We start from the raw sequence: 19,140 nt of genomic DNA on the forward strand, positions 1-19,140 counted from the left end.
ATATATATATATATATATATATATGAAATTTATATATATGAAATTTATACAGCTAAAAGACCCTGGACCCTGTACAGAGCATTGAAAAAATAATATCATGTTAATTTTAGACACATGCACACTCAAACTAAAAAAAAAAAAAAATAGACAACAAACTATTCTGAGAAAATACAAATTACCCTGATTCTTATTTTATAAACCAGAGGGATAAATGTTTGTGCTTCTCTTGCTATTACGCTTCATGCATAATAAAACTACTGAAATGTATTCAGAAAGTCAACAGGGTCAACTTGGCGTTCATGTTGTTTGCAAAGATGCTGTATTGCCATATATTGTTATGAATTTTCCGAATTGTACTCACCTCGCACCAGCAGCTCAGCTTCAGCAAGCACACTGTCAGCGCTGGTCTGAGCTCGACAGCCATATTTCCCAGCATGCTTCAGGAGGATGCTCCTGATCATCAGGTCTGCGGTGGAGGACTGCTAAATTGTTGGGAAAAGCAGAAAGAGAGCACACACAGGGGAAGTGAGGTAAAGAGAGAAATAGACCTCCGCGTGGTGCTTGACACCTGAGCAATGGGCTGCTGCTACAGTCTCTATTGGCTTGTGTGGATTAAGAGATTGCTGTTCGCTTTAAGAGCACGAGCGCCATTACTTTCCTCAATCTGCTCTTCTCTGGAAATGAGAAACGCCCCGGGCGAGACTGCGAATAATTCAAGGTCTACAGGCAGCTCTTTAGTACAGGGGCTGATTAAAATTACAGCACATGAATCAGACAGCTGCTGCAGCTGCATGTGCCACTGTCTGCCATGGATGGTCTGTGTGGATCTGTGGTGCCTGTGAGGAATATTCTATTTCACCTCAGCAAAACAAGAAGTATAAAAATTGAGTTATAAGTCACGCTGAGAATTTTTAAAATGTCAATTAAGCAAACAAACAATCAAAAAAAAAAATATATATAATAACATTAATATAAATTATTTTAATAAAAGTGTATTTTTAGTGTGATATAATTTTCTTTCTTTCTTTCTTTCTTTTTTTTTTTCTTTCTTTACCTTTTGCATGTTGGCAGAATTGTTATGTAGAGGAAGAAAGAAACCATCATATAAATAAATAAATAAATAAATAAATAAAAAAATAAAAAAATAAATAAACAAACAAATAAATAAATAAATAAATAAATAAATTCAACTATAAATGAATAATACAATAATACAATAAATAAATAAATAAATAAATAAATAACAATAATAATACATACATAACAAATCTTTAAAATTAATAAATGAACACAAAAATAAAAATAAAAATATTAAACTAAAAATGTTTTTTGTGTGTGTAATATATGGAAAACATCCTCTTTACATCCTCTTTATTAATTAATCATTATTATTATAATTCATAATCATTAATATGTAGATTTCAAGTAATATATTTTTATAAAGCACATTTCTTTTAAACAATTATACAGTCAATACAGCCATCTCCATTCAGCAGCATGTACAAACCTCAAACTTTACAGAGAAATAAGAATGTTGTTTTTTTATGTAATACTTGATATGTAATACATGATTTCATACAGTACATTATTCTTTTTCTTTTATTTATTTATTAATTTGTTGCATGTTGGAAGAATTGTCATAATTATGAAGAGATAAATCCTAAAATAAATAATAATAATAATAATAATAATAATAATAATAATAATAATAATAATAATAATAATAATAATAATAATAATAATAATAATAATCTTTACAAAATAATGATGGGACTCAAAAATGTAAAAACAATATATTAAACAAAACAATCAAAGAAAAACCATGTTGTCTTCCCTTGGTTACTGGTTTTATCTTACGATAAAAAAAATAAATAAATGTAAAATAGACTACTTGCAAAAGCAACAATCTCTCTCTCTCTTTCTTTCTCTCTCTCTCTCTAACTATTTTTTTTTCTTCATGTAAATTAAAATGTGCTATGAATATTCAATTGAGCTGTAGTGTGTTTGCTGAGCAGACATTTTGTGGGGTTCATGAGAAGATCCTGGTACAAGTGTCTCATAAAGTATTCATTGATGCTGAAAAGCTTCACAGCTACACGAGAACAACATGCTAAAAAAAATAATAATTCAGTTTTTTTTTTTACTATTAGACTTCTATTTAATTAGCACAGAACTACAAAATAAAACACACTCTTCACTATTAAGTTTTAGAGAAATGTATACTATACTTTTTGAATTGAAATGTTTTTTTTTCCCCATCTAATATAGAATTGAATAAATTATGTGAGTATGAGTATGTGGATGGATAAATAAAAAACGAAAATTAAATTAATAAGTGAAAGAACAAATAAATAAATAAATAAATAAATAAATAAATAAATAAATAAATAAATGAGTGAATGAATGAATGAAAGAATGAACGAACATGCACTATTGAGCATGAATTGCCAAAAAATAAAAAATAAATAAAATCAGAAAATTTGATAAATTCATGTTTTCATTATTTACATTTTTTTTTTTTTTTAACGGAGGAAATGGTTGGATATTCCTTTTTTTTTAAATCACATCATAATTCAGAACATATTTTTCAAAGACAAACTTTTTCACAACCTTGTATAGAAGAATAATGTACACAAATAAACAACCAGACACATTGAATGATTGAACACATATACGGTATATGAGTAAAACTGTACAGTTTAGTGTATGTTAGTGGTGCTGAAGTATGGATTTGAAACATTGAAAAAGAAACCTTTCAAAAATATGTACTGTAAATGAAATATACAGACACAAACTGGTACAGTGTGACAAAAGAAACACTGTAAATGTGTACATTGTATGTTTCATTTAAATTTGACAAAAAAATTAATTAATAAATATTAACTATGAAATACCAAAATTCCATCAATAACAACATTGTTATAATAATAATAATAATAATAATAATAATAATAATAATAATAATAATAATAATAATAATAATAATAATAATAATAATAATAATGACTTAAAAATCATTGCATAAATAAACAAAAAAGTAATAATAATAATAATAATAATAATAATAATAATAATAATAATAATAATAATAATATTAAAAAACATTAATAAATAATAAACATAATCAATGCATATTATTTATTAATGTTTATTATTATTATTATCGTTATTAATAATTATATTATTATTTACTTAAAAATGAATGCAAAAAAAAAAAAAATAAATAAATAAATAAATAATAATATTAAAATAATAATAAAACAATAATAATAAAAATAAATAAATAATAAACAAAATAATGCATATTACTTATTAATGTTTATTTTTAATGTTTATTATTATTATTATTGTTGTTGTTGTTATTATTATTATTATTATTGTGGTTGTTGTTGTTGTTGTTGTTACAATTCTAATTCTATCTATTATTATCATTATAATTTAACTATTTTATTAATTACTTATTTTATATAATAATAATAATAATAATAATAATAATAATAATAATAATAATAATAATAATTTTCACATTGATTTGGATGAAAGCATCAGCTAATTTATGGCAGAATAGAATAACAAACAAACAAGCAAACAAACAAATAAACAAACTATCTGTTCAGCTTATTTAGCAATGATTACTCTTTAAATAATCCAAGCGCTCAGTTAGCTGTTGTGGCAATTAACAATTAAACCCATTGTGGCTTAATCAAATATAAAAGCTCCGGAAGCCTGGTTAACACAGCACACACCGGCCCATGCACATCAGTTCACAATGACTCTGTAACAGTGACAGTTTGATGGCTGATTGGAGCTCAGTGCTGCCGTGAAGGGAACCAAATGATGTTGTCAGCCCCGGGGAAGACTTAAATATGCTCATAATCGGATAGGGAAAGGACGCAAGACGATCGGAACTTAATTGCGTGAGCTGTAGCTGGTGCTGAAGATTTGTTTGGAGATACATGAATGCATGCATGAGACGATGTGACTGCATGTCGGAATAACACAACAAATAATTGATGCTATTGTCAATGTCAGACAATCCAATTGGAGCTTGCCAGACAGACACATCATTGTGTGTGTGCATATCTTGTAGTTCTAACGTTTTGGGGACCAAATGTTCCCACGAGAATACCAATAGTAGTAAATGTTGACCTTGTGGGGACATTGCTTTGGTCTCTAAAAGGAAAATGGCTCATAAATTACACATATTGACATTTTTTTGAAAATGTAAAAATGCTTATTGTTTCCTGTGATGTTTGGGTTCAGGAGTACAGTGATTGAATATACAGTATACAGATCACTATGTCTATGGTAAGTCCCCATAAAGATAGCTGTACAAGTGCCTGCGTGTGTTTAATGAGTTTAATAAAACACAGATTTTCATGAAAGATTATGTTGTTCAACTATTAGGGAAGAACTAAATATTAAATATGAACACAAAAAAATCTGGAAAACAATCAAGATTTCAATTAATATATACTGTACAGTCTTCACAAATCTGCAGTTTCTTAGGACAGACTGAGTTAGGCCTATGGTTATGATTATTAATTGTAAAATTGTATTATGCAAATTTTCAAGGAACTTTTTAAGTAAACACCTTAAACTGCCGTGTGTGTGTGTCTTGTTGCAAATTGCATCGAAAAATTATTACAAATGGTAATAGCTTTAAGGTGTTTACATGTCCAACCCAGGATCATTGCAGATACGTACCCAAGTCTACATTTCTGGGAACATCGAATTTTGTAACTGGAGGTACATAAGCTCTGAGTTTTTCAAATCCACCAGAGACCACAGTGTATGCTTTTTGATGATCTCAAATTTCTCTCGCAAGTCCTTTTCTCATGTAAATCCACCAAAGGGTGCAATATAACCTTCAGCCGACCTAAACCCAACTGGTAGTGTTTTCAAAAGCAATCTAGAAAAAGAAAAGCATTCTCGGTTATGTGATTTCACCACGTTTTAGTCTGTTGTTTATTTATTTTTTTGCTTTTGTTTTATGGCTTCTGGAAGCGTTGTTTACAAGACTTAAACCCCGTCATCGCGGTCAACTCAGCTACACATCCCATGTCCACTGACATATGCGGGGAGCTTTACTGAGCAAATTGGGAAAACCGAAAAAGCCATCAGGTCGGTGATCAATAACCTGATAAAACTCTGTCTGAGCTCCAGCATTCTTCTGTGGAGAGAGAAGAACCTTACAGAAGGACAACCATCTGTGCAGCAATCCATCAATCAGGCCTGCAGGCCAGAGTAGCCAGATGTATGCCAATCCCTGCCTGGAATTTGCCAAAAGATATCTGAAGGACTCTCAGACCATAAGAAACAAAATTCTCTGGTCTGATGAGAATACACTGAACCCTTTGGAGTGAATGCCAGGTGTTACATATGGAGAAAACCAGGCACCGCTCATCATCAGGCTAATACTATCCCTATAGTAAAGTATTGTGGTGGTGGTGGCAGCATCAGGCTATGGGGATGTTTTCAGCAGCAGAAACTGAAAGACTAGTCAGGATAGAGGGAAAGATGAATGCAGCAATGTACAGAGACACTCTGAATGAAAACCTGCTTCAGAGTGCGCCTGACCTCAGACTGGGGTATCGGTTCATCTTCCAGCAGGATAATGACCCAAAGCACACCGCCAAAATATAAATGGAGTGGTTTCACAACAACTCGGTGAATGTCCTTGAGTGGCCCAGCCAGAGCCCAAACCTAAATTCTATTGAACATCTCTGGAGAGATCTGAAAATGGCTGTACACCGTCGCTTCCCATCCAACCTGATAGAGCTTGAGAGGTACTGCAAAGAGGAATGGGCAAAGATTCCCATAGACAGGTGTGCCAAGCTTGTGGCATCATATTCAAAAAGACTTGAGGCTGAAGTGAAGCGTTATAAAAACTTTCCGGATACACTGTATGACAAGCACCACAATCTCAAAAGCAACGTATTTGACGTTTTTGGAAAAAAAAAAATAGGCTGTGGAATATATTTCCATTGAGTCTGGACTGTGTTTGTGTGTGTGTGCATGTGAAGCCACGTCACTGCTGATTTTGTGGCTGTTGATGCTCTAATCAGTGTGTGGAGCTGCTGCTTCTCTGAGACTCTGATAAACATGATGGTGTGATTCACAGCGGGTCTTTCATCATGATGACATACGGTCCTGGCTGACCTTTCACTCCATTGATTCTCACTGCAGTTAAAGCAGGATTTGGTGCAATGTGGCATCCCTAAAATAAGTAACTGTGACTCCATCTGTTCAGACTGAAAATCTATTGAAGAGTTGGATACTGTTCGCGCAAAAAAAAAAAAAAAAAAAAAAAAGCATACTTGAAAATATATTTAACATTTTTTTTTTAAAGAAGCTAAATTTACTAAATATTTGCTTGGAACACTGCTTGGAACACTGAAAAAAATTATTCATTTGATTTCCTTTTTTTAAGGTATGTGGTTGCAAACAACTTATATGGGCTTTAAATTTTATTTAAAAATTGATTATTAAATCATTATTAAATTTAATTTGTTTAAATTCGGCCCATATTAACTGTTTGCAAGCAGTTACCTTAAAAAATGAAGTAAATGCTATAAATAATTATTTTTTTAGTGGTAAGTCGTTCCCAAATTGAGGATTGGGATCCAATGGGAAAAGGAGGGTCGCTTTGTGTTTTTCAAAAATCAAATACATTTTATTAAATGGTTTAAATTAATATATTCATTAATAACCAACAAAATATCAAAAATAGTAGTTATTACTTACATTTTTTAAAAAGACACATAAATAAAAAGCCATCAGCTTTATGATCTTTTTTTCCCCACTGGATTGCAGTCCAAAGGGTGTTTCGAGGGGCAGTAGATGATCTGCCAAAATGTTATCGTTAGCTTTGAAAACAGTCCCTGTCCTGCCGTCCAAAGTCAGGCGTCCTGAAATAAGCAACACAAATTTTAAAGATGACAGAGACTCACTAGATCAGGGGGCTGTTCCAGAAAGCAGGTTATGTGACATACCCAGGTAAGTTTGAGAGTAAGTATGTGGATAACCTCAGCTTTGGTTCCAAAATCGGAGGTAACTTCTGGGTATGTTAAGTAGCCATAGCAACTTACTCTCTAAAGATAACCTGCTCTGGAGAATATAAAGTGACGCACGTCACTTCATATAGCGGCCGTTTTTCGACTGAACTAAATTTATTTTTGATGTCTTGGTCACACTATTTGGAGGGCCAGAACAAATTTCCTCGGGGGCCGGGTTCAGCCCGCGGGCTGCCAATTGAATGGCCCTGCACTAGATCATGTCATTCGCCAGTTAGAAAACTTTGTAGTACTTTATAATACTACAACTCCAAACAAAAAACTGTATTATATCTAGCACGTTTTCATTTGTGTAGCAAACAAAACTTGGTCCCACTTTATATTAAGTGTCCTTAAGTACTATGTACTTACATCAAAAAATAAATACAATGTACTTACTGTGTTTATAATGTATTTGAGAACACTTGTGGTGCTTTTGAGTTGGGATAGAGGCTGGGTTATGGACAGGTTTGGTGGCATGGGTAGGTTTAAGAGTGGGTTAAGGTGTAAGGGATGGTCAACAGTGTATTTACAAATGTAAATACAAAGGTTAATTACAGATGTATTTACATACACGTATTTATTCAAGCATAAGTACACAGTAAATACATGTATTTATACAATAAGTACATTGTAACAAACTATTAATTCCTGTGTAAGTACATATTAGTTAAGGCCACTTAATATAAAGTGGGACCCAAAACTTGTCATAATGTGCAATATTTTATGCATCCAAGGATCGCTGGTCTCCGGTACAGCGTTTAAGTGGATGCCGAGGCTGATGCGCACCTCTCAAAAAATGTAACTGCTCGGTGCAATGACAGGTAGCGCAAGCTCTGTGATTGGTCAGCTTGGGTAGCGTAAGCGGTCCTGAGAGCCGCAAGCCCGATGGAGCAGGTGTATACAAGTGTCGAGTCCGGTAAAGAAACTCGAGATACAAAATTTAATTTTGTGTTTACCTTATGATTAAAGTTGTTACACGTCTGCCGGGTCCCGCCTTTGAATGAGTGAGTTTCAGCTACTTGAAGCGTAAAGAAAAAAACAATCACCTGCAAAAAAACTCGACACAGAGCAACAAAAAAACTCACTGCCAGCTAGAGATTTGTTGCAGAGCAACACAAACAGCGAGCAGATGTATACTCTCAATGCATGGCTATGCGCAAGGCAGTCGCCATGGGTCACGCCAACGATGCAGAAGTATAAATCAGCCTATATTACTAAGCCATACTTTCATGCTATTTTAGACTGAATATTCAAAGTAGCAAGGTAATCAATATAGGGACCACATCATAGGTTGTCATTGTTCAAAAATGAACCAATGTGAATATAAAAGCAACTTCACCTTAGTAAAGCAGGCTAGGCGGAATAGCGCTATTTACTTATAAAAATCTACATTATTGATGCTGTAAAAGGTCCCTGCATGTCTGTCTGCGTAAACAGGAGTGCGCAGATAAAAATCTACATTTGTTGACAGACAGTTTGGGCTACTTATCAGAATTTTGGGAATTGCTGACCTGACAAGTTTTAATTGGACGACTTATAATTGGATTTTTTAGTCTTATGTCTTACCCAGAATATAAAAATACATATAAATACATTTAGATCATTTACTTTAATCATTACTATTGGAATGTGAAGAGACTTTCAACCAGCACAACATGTTTCTGAACACAATCCAATACTGTACCTCTAAGTTAGATTAATAACAAAGCAATATCATCAATTGCAGCAGATCAATTTTGACACCGAAAACTATCTGACCTATTTTAGACACTCACGTACATTAAAAGTAAATACAGGTCATCACTGAACTTGGAGAAAGATTTACAGTTCAAAATTAAACCAAGACTCCAAAATAATGGACTTGCTGTGCTCCAAATATTGTGTTCACTCATCTCATTAGGTGAGGTTAATGTTAATATTAAACAAATGGATAAATTACTACGCAATTACATGAAAGTTAGACATTTAATTTTTTTTTAGTGTTGTTAATATGCTTGTGTTTATATATTCCTATTGGTGTGTGCATGTGTGTGCTCAGTTGTGTGCATTGTTTGTATATTTATAATAAACGCTCACGATAGAGGGGGTTGTGACTTAATGACGTTGTTATTTTAGAAGTCATAGGCTGAAAAGTTTGGAAAGTTCTGATATACAGTTGAAGTCAGAATTATTAGCCGCCCTGAATTATTAACCCCACTGTTAATATCTAACAATACCACTGTTTAACGGAGAGCAGATTTTTTTTTTCAACACATTTCTAAGCATAATAGTTTTAATAACTCATTTCTAATAACTGATTTATTTTATTTTTTTACCATGATGACAATAAATAATATTTGACTGGATGTTTTTTTAAGACTCTTCTATACAGCTTAAAGTGACATTTAAAGGCTTAACTAGGTTAATTAGGTTAACTAGGCAGGTTAGGGTAATTAGGCAAGTTATTGTATAACGATGCTTTGTTCTGTAGACTATCAAAAAAAAAAAAAGCTTAAAGGGGCTAATAATTTTGACCTTAAAATTTTTTTTTTTTTTAAATAAAAACTTTTATTCTAGCCAAAATAAATCAAACACGACTTTCTCCAGAAGAAAAAATATTATCAGACATACAGTGAAAATTTCCTTGCTCTGTTCAACGTCATTTAGGATATATTAAAAAAAGAAAAGAAAAAGCCAAAGGGGGACTAACAATTCTGACTTCAACTGTATGTGACCTACATTATGAACAGAGCTGTGGTGAAACCTCTTACTGTTTGGATGTACTCAAAGTGTCCTCCATCCTGCTGTGTGTTGAGCGGTTGGTTGTTCAGCAGCCAGAGGAAGGACACGTCCAGCGAAGGGTCATGAGTGACTTTACAGCTGAGCACCACACTCTCTCCCACCGTCACCTCCACCCGCAGGGGGCTCAACTCCACCCGCATGGGCTCTGAAACACAGGCGACATTCTCTTCATCAGTACACAACAATCATATCACACTGAAGATCATTTGAAGAACAGAAAAAAATTCCAAAATTATCTTTTTTAGACTGAGGAGTTGTAAAATTTGTTATGGTATGTTAGCAATGTCATTCAAATAGCCATGTGTTTCATTATACAACAGTTCTGTCTAGTTCTCAAATCTGACTGGCTGATAGTCGTGATATAGTAAAGCAATATCAGCACTCATACAGCCTTTTCACCATTGTGTACTACTCCGCCCGCACAAGTGGCAAGCAGAGCACTACAGTTTGACTAAAACTGCAGCTGTTGAACAACATAATGCATTTTTGAGGCTTTTTTTTAGGTGAGAATGTAGATGTTTAGAACTGCTAAGCAGTTTATTTATAAGGATAGCGCCTATTTTAAATGGTCATAATTTTGGAGATTTAGTACATTGGCGGCCATCCTCCTGTAATACTAAGCAGAGCAAAGACGGTTGACGTTCTGCCCCAAGATGGTGACAGAGACCGCAAAAAAGTCTTTGGGGAGTAAAAATATATTTTTTTTGCATAAATTTCAAACTACAGCTGAGATCATTCATTACAAAACAGGAAAGTGGCATTTTAAGTCGACCTTTCTCTTTTGAATTTTGTAGATGTATTTATACCATATTATCTGGTAGTGGAGATTTTGAGACGCTCCTTGTTTGATTTTATTTTTTTATATCCACGATTATGCCATCAACGTTTGTATACTGTAAGTGCAATATCTCACTCGTAGCAGTGTGTCACATAGTGCCCATATAGCGCCATTTCACACTGCTACGAGTGTGATATTGCTCATATACAAATCTGAATATAATATTGTATTTATTCTGTTGAAATTCTTGATTCTGATTGGCTGGATGGTGTGTGACGAAATCAATTAGTTCCAGTCAGTTTTAACAGTTTACAGTTCAAAATAAGTGCACTACCCTCAAACATGGAAACTATAGGAACTCTGAGACATTTTCCAGAGCCTTCATTCCTTTGTGTAATTCCAAAAACCAATGGGGATCAACTCACACATAGGTAAAAAAAAATATCCGCTAAGAGGTAGCTAACAAGTGTTACTATGAGCTATTAGATATGACTGTGTCATGTACACTGTAAAAATTATGGGTTCCACACAATTCCTTCATGTTGTCCCAACACAAATAGATTAGGTTAATTTAATACTTTTTTTTTTTTTTTTTTTTTTTTTTTTTTACAGATTTAAGTGTTTAAATTGACATTTTTTTGTTTGTTTGTTTACTTGCTTTATGTAGACTATTGTAATGTCTATGTATAATATATGTATAGTGATTAAAAATCAAGATTTTGCACACGGATGTTTTTTTTTTTTTTTTTTAGTTTTATAATGCATGGTGACATAAAAATCTGTCTGTATTATTACTGTATCAGGAACTATACCATTATTAACCATGTCAACTTATTTATTTAATTTTTCATTAATTTATGTTAATAATTTAGTTTGTGAATTGTAGTTATTGTGATTTTCTTTCGACATGACATGCATAGAAATAAACTGACTACAGTTTGACACATATTGCAGCTGTTGGACAAAATAATGTACTTTTAAGACCGTTTTAGGCGAGAATGTTGTTGTTTGGATTGCAACTATGCAGTTTATTTATAAGAATAGCGCCTATTATAAAATATTTATAATTTCGGAGATTCAGCACATCGGTGCTGACGGTTGAAGTTCTGCCCAGGGCTTAATTTGTGCCAGAACAAGCTGGATCCGGCACCTCTGAAATCTGGTCGGCACCTCATTTTACCGATCCCCCTCCTCAACCGCCCTCCTCCCATGTCCGCTGTTCACTTTTACGTTCTTCCACAACTCCCCAACCCTCTTAACTTTCGTCCGCAACATCACCGATCCACTCCCTTTCGTATGTGCGACACCCTTCCGCCATCCACCCCACCCCCTCTCCTCTTTTGTGCGCAGCACCTCTACATCCTCAGGTAACATGCCAGATCAGTTACCACGATCTGTTTCGGGACCTCGCAATTCACAAATAAAGCACTGGTTCTGCCAAAAGATGGGGACAGAAACTGCATAAAACATCCATAGAGAAAAAAAAAGTCAGCATCTTGCAGCATGAATTTCAAACTACAGCTACTTAAATTATTATGGAACAGGTAAGTGACATTCTAAGTGAATCTCTCCCATTTTGTATGTTGTTGTGCTGTCTATATACGTGTTTGCTTTGCTTTGCCTTTTATAGAGTTAACTATTGCGAAATCCCGATTGCAAAGGAGAAATACTGAGAAATCTGTAGGCAGATGGTATTTCATGACGTTCAGCCTTGTAATCTTAAAATGTGATCAGAGTTATAATTTTTTTTATCATTTTAGACATTACGCTAGAGAATCATTCAAATACCAGCTCTAAACTTATGTTTGTGAATTAGCAACGGTTTCTGCTGTTCTGACTGTTAGCTGCAGATGTGAATGAATGGCGGAAGAAAGTAGTTCCTTGTACAAAAGGTTTTTTGAGACTCTCTGGGTTAGATTTTGATACATATATTATGTCGTCAAACTGTTGTATAAACGCAATATCACACTCGTAGCAGTATGATATGGCTATATATCATTACTGGTGGGACACTAAGGCACACAATCTGTGCCCTTGAGCTAATGCACACCTCATATATATGTTTTCTGACTTGATGAAATTGTAAACTACTTTTTGTCTGCTTTAATACTCCTATGAGTTCTAACAATATTTTATTCACTGTACTTGTTAGTTTATTGTCCATAGTAATCTTGCATGCAACATTTTAAGAAATTTGTCTATCTCTCGGGAACCCTTCAACAAATACTCACATCTGCCAGCAGAGATAAAATCAACACAATTTGTCCCATGCCTTCAAGTTATTATCTGCTTTCTTGGTAGGGGACAACCTCCTCAACAACAGCTGTCCTTGGAGACAGTAAATGCTCTTGTGTCTTGAGCAGCCCAAACAAACATCTTCACGCCTGATAAGCTGCAATGAGCTTTTTCTTCCGTCCGGCTCAGTCAATAGGTGTCTGTTTGCTCTGGTGTGGTTAACCGTGAGCTGAGGTTACTATAAGGGTCTCCTACCTTTCACCAGAAGCACAGTGGTCAGCTCTGCTGATCCAAACTGGTTTTCTGCACGGCACACGTAGCTTCCCTCATCCGAGCGACTGGAGTTAATGATGCGCAGGGTGTTGTTCCGAAGTAACATGATCCTGTTAAAAACACAGTTCATTTAGAATGGCAAATATTCACACACTTCTTCAAAAAGGTGAAATCAACTAATTAGCACAATATCAAAAACTAATTAAAATGAAAACGTGACTGATGACGAGATGAGCACCAAAGGTAATGCATAATTACCAATATTTTAGAACTGTATGGCATTCTGTAGAATATCATTGATTATCATGTAAGTAAGGTAAACATTTAGAGCTATGTTTATAGTCAAGTAATACTCAGAACATAAAATACAAACATTTTTGGGAGTTTAAATTGAAATAACTCTTCTGTCGCATTCATGTATGTAATAATATTACTTTTCTAACTAATGAGTAGAGTAACTCATAACTTTTAAAAATTAAGAAATAATATCTGAGTAACTTTAAAAAAAAAACGTAATTCAAGTTACTTTTTATTTTAACGAATTAGCATTTAATCTAATTAGCATTCTAATTAGCATTTGAATCACGCACTCAATGAGAAAATTTGCCAGACAAAAACAGACAAAAACCAAGATGACAGGCCACAGCCTTACATTTCTGTGATGGAAGTATTCTCATTATTTTGAATGCATCCAAGAAAAAGAAAACGGGATTGTCTCAATAAAAAGTGATTTTACGTAACTAATAAGACAATATGTGCAAAAGTAGCAAAGACTTTGCTTTAAACAGGGCATGGGATGATAACCGTTCAAGGTATACCGCGGTAAAAGTCGAGGTTTTAAAACCGCCAAGATTTTTTGTAATACCATTCTTGGTATGTATGAGATTTTTTTTATTTACTTTCTTTTCTTTCTTTTTTTGTAGTTTTTTAGAACAGTATCTTCAGCAGAAAAGATATCCAAAGATGCTGTTTTAAAATGTAAAGAAATCTGTGTGTTTAAACTAATGAACACAGCAGAAGTTTATGATTCATTTTCATTATTTTGCCTGACATGTTTACTGCTCCGAAATATTTTAAATCTTTCAAAAAAATAAAAAAAAACATCGTTTTTTAAAGGGGGAAATTTTTTATTTTTTTTTTTTTTACCCAGACATTTAAAAAGAATCTATTTAAGAGCGGTAATCACAATACCGTGATATTGTGAAACCATGATATTTTCATCCAAGCTTATCCATTAATTTGTACAGCATGTACAATATAGCCATCAGGAAGTTCCCAAAACATAACATTATCTTAAATTATATTTTTTCTGTGTGTTCTTGAAGGTAAATGAAAGTGTAGGTTATACAGTGCATTGTTAATTGCTGAGCTTCTCTACTGTACAAAACAGCTCTGAGAGAGATCAAGCCTCAGTCAGGTAAGAAAAAGTTACTTAAAAGTAACAAAATGCATTACTTACCATAAAAAGTACCCATGTACCACAATTAGTTTTTTTTTTTGGACAGTAATTCAATATTGTAATGCATTACTTTTAAAGGTGACTTTCCCCAACACTGGTGTTGTGTATGGGGATATTGGTTGAATATAGTCTGGATACCCATTCATTTCCTATTCATTTCACTTTTGATCGGGAACACCACATGTGTAACAAGGCTGATTAAAACACACAAAATTCAATGAAAGAGGTGAGGTTTTATATTTTTATACGTGTTTTTATATGTTTATACAGTAAGTATGGAATATATTACAAGACCCTAAACCAATCAGATTTAAAACACAATATTTATCAGTGTTTTATGTTGTTAATCGGTCAGATTTGACCTAAGCATGACAGGAAGGTTAAACATTATATTAATTCCTTTCATAGTTTGTAAGCAAATATTTTCAGTTCATCTAATGTAGCAACACTACATTAATGCTTAAATACATGCATATTCCATACAATGAATGAATGAATGAATGAATGAACGGTAAATATAATCTTATTGAAACCATTCTATCCAATTATTTAATAATAATATTTTATATCCATATTTACATTTAATTTCATTCTTATTACTTTAATTCTACAGAAAAAACCTTATCCAAATATTTTCACGCAAGCAAACATGAACTATTGAATAAACGAAGGAATGAAGGAATCGAAGGAACAAAGGAATGACGGAATAAAGGGTATGAACGAAGGAACGAACAAACAAAGTAATGCACAATATAAAACAATATATCTGAACAATAAATGTACTGTATAAGAAAGAAAGAAAGAAAGAAAGAAAGAAAGAAAGAAAGAAAGAAAGAAAGAAAGAAAGAAAGAAAGAAAGAAAGAAAGAAACAAACAAACAAACAAACAAACAAACAAACATAAATAATTAAAGAAAGATTTGAGTTAATACAGATTTGGTAGGTTATTATAATGTAGTATGTATAATTAGAAAGAAAAAAAGAAAGAAAGAAAGAAACAAACAAACAAACAAACAAACAAATAGGAGAACAACCAAATAATTTTCATAAAAACCTTACACTTATCAAAAACTGCTAACAAATTGTAACTCGCATTTGATTTATGTTAGCACTATATACCGACATTTTATCTTGATCTGATACAAAATGAAGAAGCTGACATTTAAAATGTTTCCTCTTAACATATTTAACCTCACAAATAAAACATTAAGTAGAAAAGTTGTCTCCAAAAGACACAAAAAAAAAAAAAAAAAAAAAACTAAAAAACGAAGGTTCAAGTCTGGAACAATGTGTAAAAGTATGAACAGTCTGTCTTACTCTGTGAGCAAAAAGGACAGTAATGACCAACGTCATGATTTAAAACTGAAATAAAAGCATTGTATGTATAATTAAAATGAAATAAAGAAAGAAAAAAGGAAGAAAGAAAAAGTAAGAAAGAAAAAAAGAAAGAGAGAAGCAAAGAAAGAAAGAAAGAAAGAAACACCATTTAAACTTTCATTTTAAAAAGCAAGCACAAAAAAACAAATGAGCCAACAAAAAGTAGGCTTTTCCGAACAATTCTTGTCCTTTATTGTTATTTTAACATCTAGATTTACAGATAATGTTGTCAATAGAGTCATTTAAAATGTTAATTGACTGATAGTATCTGTTCATGAGGATTAGCCGCGTCGATGGCTATCAACAGAAATTAACCAATTAACTGTTCAAAGCATTGAAAGGGCTCTTAATTGTAACAGTAAAAATGATAATACCCATCTAAATCATTCGCTTAAGTTACAGATGACTCTTAAACTGAAATATCTAGCTAGCATTAGAATGATTAATATGCTCATCCAAATATGCGACTCGTCAAAAACGTCCTTAATCGGAATACTGTTAATTTGAAGTCAAGATGAGATATACTCCTAATGACATTTCTTTCTTTGCGAAACCAAGAGAGAGCAGGAAAGCAAATTGAATTTAACAGAGATAACTAGAGTCTTACTTTTATCTTATCATCCGCTCTCATTCACTGCTCTGAGAACAGTTTCACAGAGCACCTCTGTGCTGCCCTCATATAATGAATTAACTTCAGACAAAGACAGAAGTCATTTCTTGTCTGAGGTCCAGAGAAGACACAATGGAGAGTTTAAAAAAAAAGAGAGAGTCTCGATCTAAAGAAGCCACCTGAGAACTGAGCAACAGGCTTTCAGTTTATTATAGCTCTTAAAAAGCCATCACCTAAAGTGTCACAAAGTGAATGCACTAAAAAAGTTATTATCTCACTTCAACATCAAAGTTGTTCACACTTCAGACATTTTTTTTTAAAGAGAATCAAACTTAGACCTCATTAAATAGATGGAAAAGTGAACTCTTTGCCTTTACACTCTGACAGCAGACCTGCTTCTTTTTAGTCGAGTTTTGTTGTGATTCATTCAGGCAGTTAGTTTAGTTTTTTTAATATTGGTATCATTATTTTTTAGTTCAGTTTCCTTTACATAAGACTTTAGATAGTATATTCATATGTTTTCCAGTACCGGCTTGTGGCTGGAGGGGCATAAAAGATAAAAAGGAAAACAGGTAAAACATATGTTGGAATAGTTTATGTTTTTCCCCCTCACTGTGGTGACCCCTGATAAATAAGGGACTAAGCCAAAGGAAAATGAATGAATGAATGAATGAATAGCTATATATTGTCATTGCACCATGTACATGACATTTCAACAGTTCACACTTAGCTGATGACTGATTATGAAGCTTGCTTGGCACACTGTCCCGGGAGAGAGCCTTAAGCCCATAAGATCCTCGAGCCTGGGGCTCCCTCCCGTTTGCAAGGCGAGAAGTGAGTTTGAGCTCAGGCAGATCTAGAGAACTCCTCTACTGAAGTAGCTAATGAACAGATAGTGATTGCTCTTAAGAGGTAACTACTTACTAGGAGCATGTCTATGGCGCCGATTTGGATTAGTCAATTATCTTAAATTGCATGTTTTTGGATGGTGTGAGGAAACCGGGGGACCTGGGGGAAACCCACGTGAGCATGGGGAGAATGTGTAAACTCCGCACAGAAACATCGGCTGGCTTGGTACGCACTACAACCAGTGACGTTCGTGCTGTGAGGCAACAGTGCTAACCACTGGGCCACTGTGCCACCGATCTAGGAAAGTAGGGGTGGAAGGGGGGATTCTTCAAAACGAAGATGGCTGTTATATGGAACTTGGGGTTTTTATAGTGGCTTAGGAAACGTCTGATTTGTTAATCATAAATTGAATAATGCGTGGACGGCTGCAAGACATTGTAAGCACATGATCCTCTCGAAATCAGTTTATAAATAAACTTCACTTCAACTCATTAAATAGTAACTACAGCTTTTAACAGTTAAAGTTATATTATATATAAGCATAGTTAACCGGCAGTTATATAATATAGCTGATGTCATTGTGTACATGTTAAATGAAGAGTAGTACCATCAAATAATTATAAAACTATGTTATAAGAGACACACATGCACACAATTTCAATCAAAACAAACAATTCATACTCAGCAGTCAAAGGACTTCAATGACATTAATCTAATTAAGTGTTATAACATGTAAAACAGGATAATTAAAGAAACATTTAAAAAGCAACTGATGTGAACGCCTCAATCCTATTATAGTCTTAATTAGATTAAGGCTAATAATTTGATTACTGATGTCCATGTAAACGTTGTCACTGTGTGGACGTTACCACTATGACGTCTATCAGATGTTGGATTTTGGTTGCCATACCTGACAAATAAATGTCGGTATTTGACGTCAATTTGATGTTAGTTTAAGAGGTTGGCTCGATGTTAGATTTTGGTCACTTTTCAACACAACCTTAAATCAATTAAAAACCAACCTCTAATGATGTTACAATCTGACATTATGTGGACATCACCACAATGACGTCTATCAGACGTTGGATTTTGGTAGCCATAACTGACTTATAAACGTCAGTATTTAACGTCAATATGACGTTGGTTTAAGATGTTGGCTCAATGTTATATTTTGATCACTTTTCAATACAACCTAAAACCAACAAATTATCAATGTCTAATGATGTTACAATATGACATCGTGTCGACGTCACCACTATGACGTCTATCAGATGTTGGATTTTGGTTGCCATAACTGACTTAAAAACGTCAGTATTTGACGTCAATATGACGTTGGTTAAAGATGTTGGCTAGACGTTAGATTTTGGTCACTTTACAATACAACCTAAAATCAACTTTGTCATCTGAAGTTGTTATTGGACATAAAAAATAACATTGTCCTTAGGCGCTGGCTAGACGTCACAACATTAGTTTCATTTTTATGTTAAATGAAAATAAGTGAAATGAAATGAAATAAAAATCTTTTGAATTAAGCTGAACACTTGTAATCCTTATCTTCCATAATAGGAAAAACAAATGCTATGGAAATTAATGGTTACAGATTTTCAGCTTTCTTCAATATATCCTCGTTTGTGTCAAACAGAAGAAAATATATCATAAAGGTTTGGTACCATTAAAAAAAATTTCAGTAATTTTTGCATGTTTAACCTCAGATCGTGTCA

The 19,140-nt window shown here is 33.4% G+C and overlaps 1 protein-coding gene across 12 annotated transcripts in view; it reads right to left on the minus strand.

The window, feature by feature from the left end:
- cntn5 (contactin 5) overlaps nucleotides 1-19,140 on the minus strand; it is a 444,462-nt gene that overhangs the window by 54,699 nt on the left and 370,623 nt on the right. For 6 of the 12 annotated variants that reach the window (XM_073928910.1, XM_073928907.1, XM_073928905.1 and 3 more), the window contains 3 exon segments: nucleotides 13,108-13,235; nucleotides 9,809-9,984; nucleotides 362-482 (listed from right to left, as the gene is read on the minus strand). In XM_073928910.1, coding sequence (XP_073785011.1) covers nucleotides 362-482; nucleotides 9,809-9,984; nucleotides 13,108-13,235 — 425 coding nt within the window. 12 annotated transcript variants of the gene reach the window in all.

The sequence above is a fragment of the Danio rerio genome, chromosome 18 (assembly GCF_049306965.1).
Source record: "Danio rerio strain Tuebingen ecotype United States chromosome 18, GRCz12tu, whole genome shotgun sequence".
NCBI lineage: Eukaryota > Metazoa > Chordata > Actinopteri > Cypriniformes > Danionidae > Danio > Danio rerio.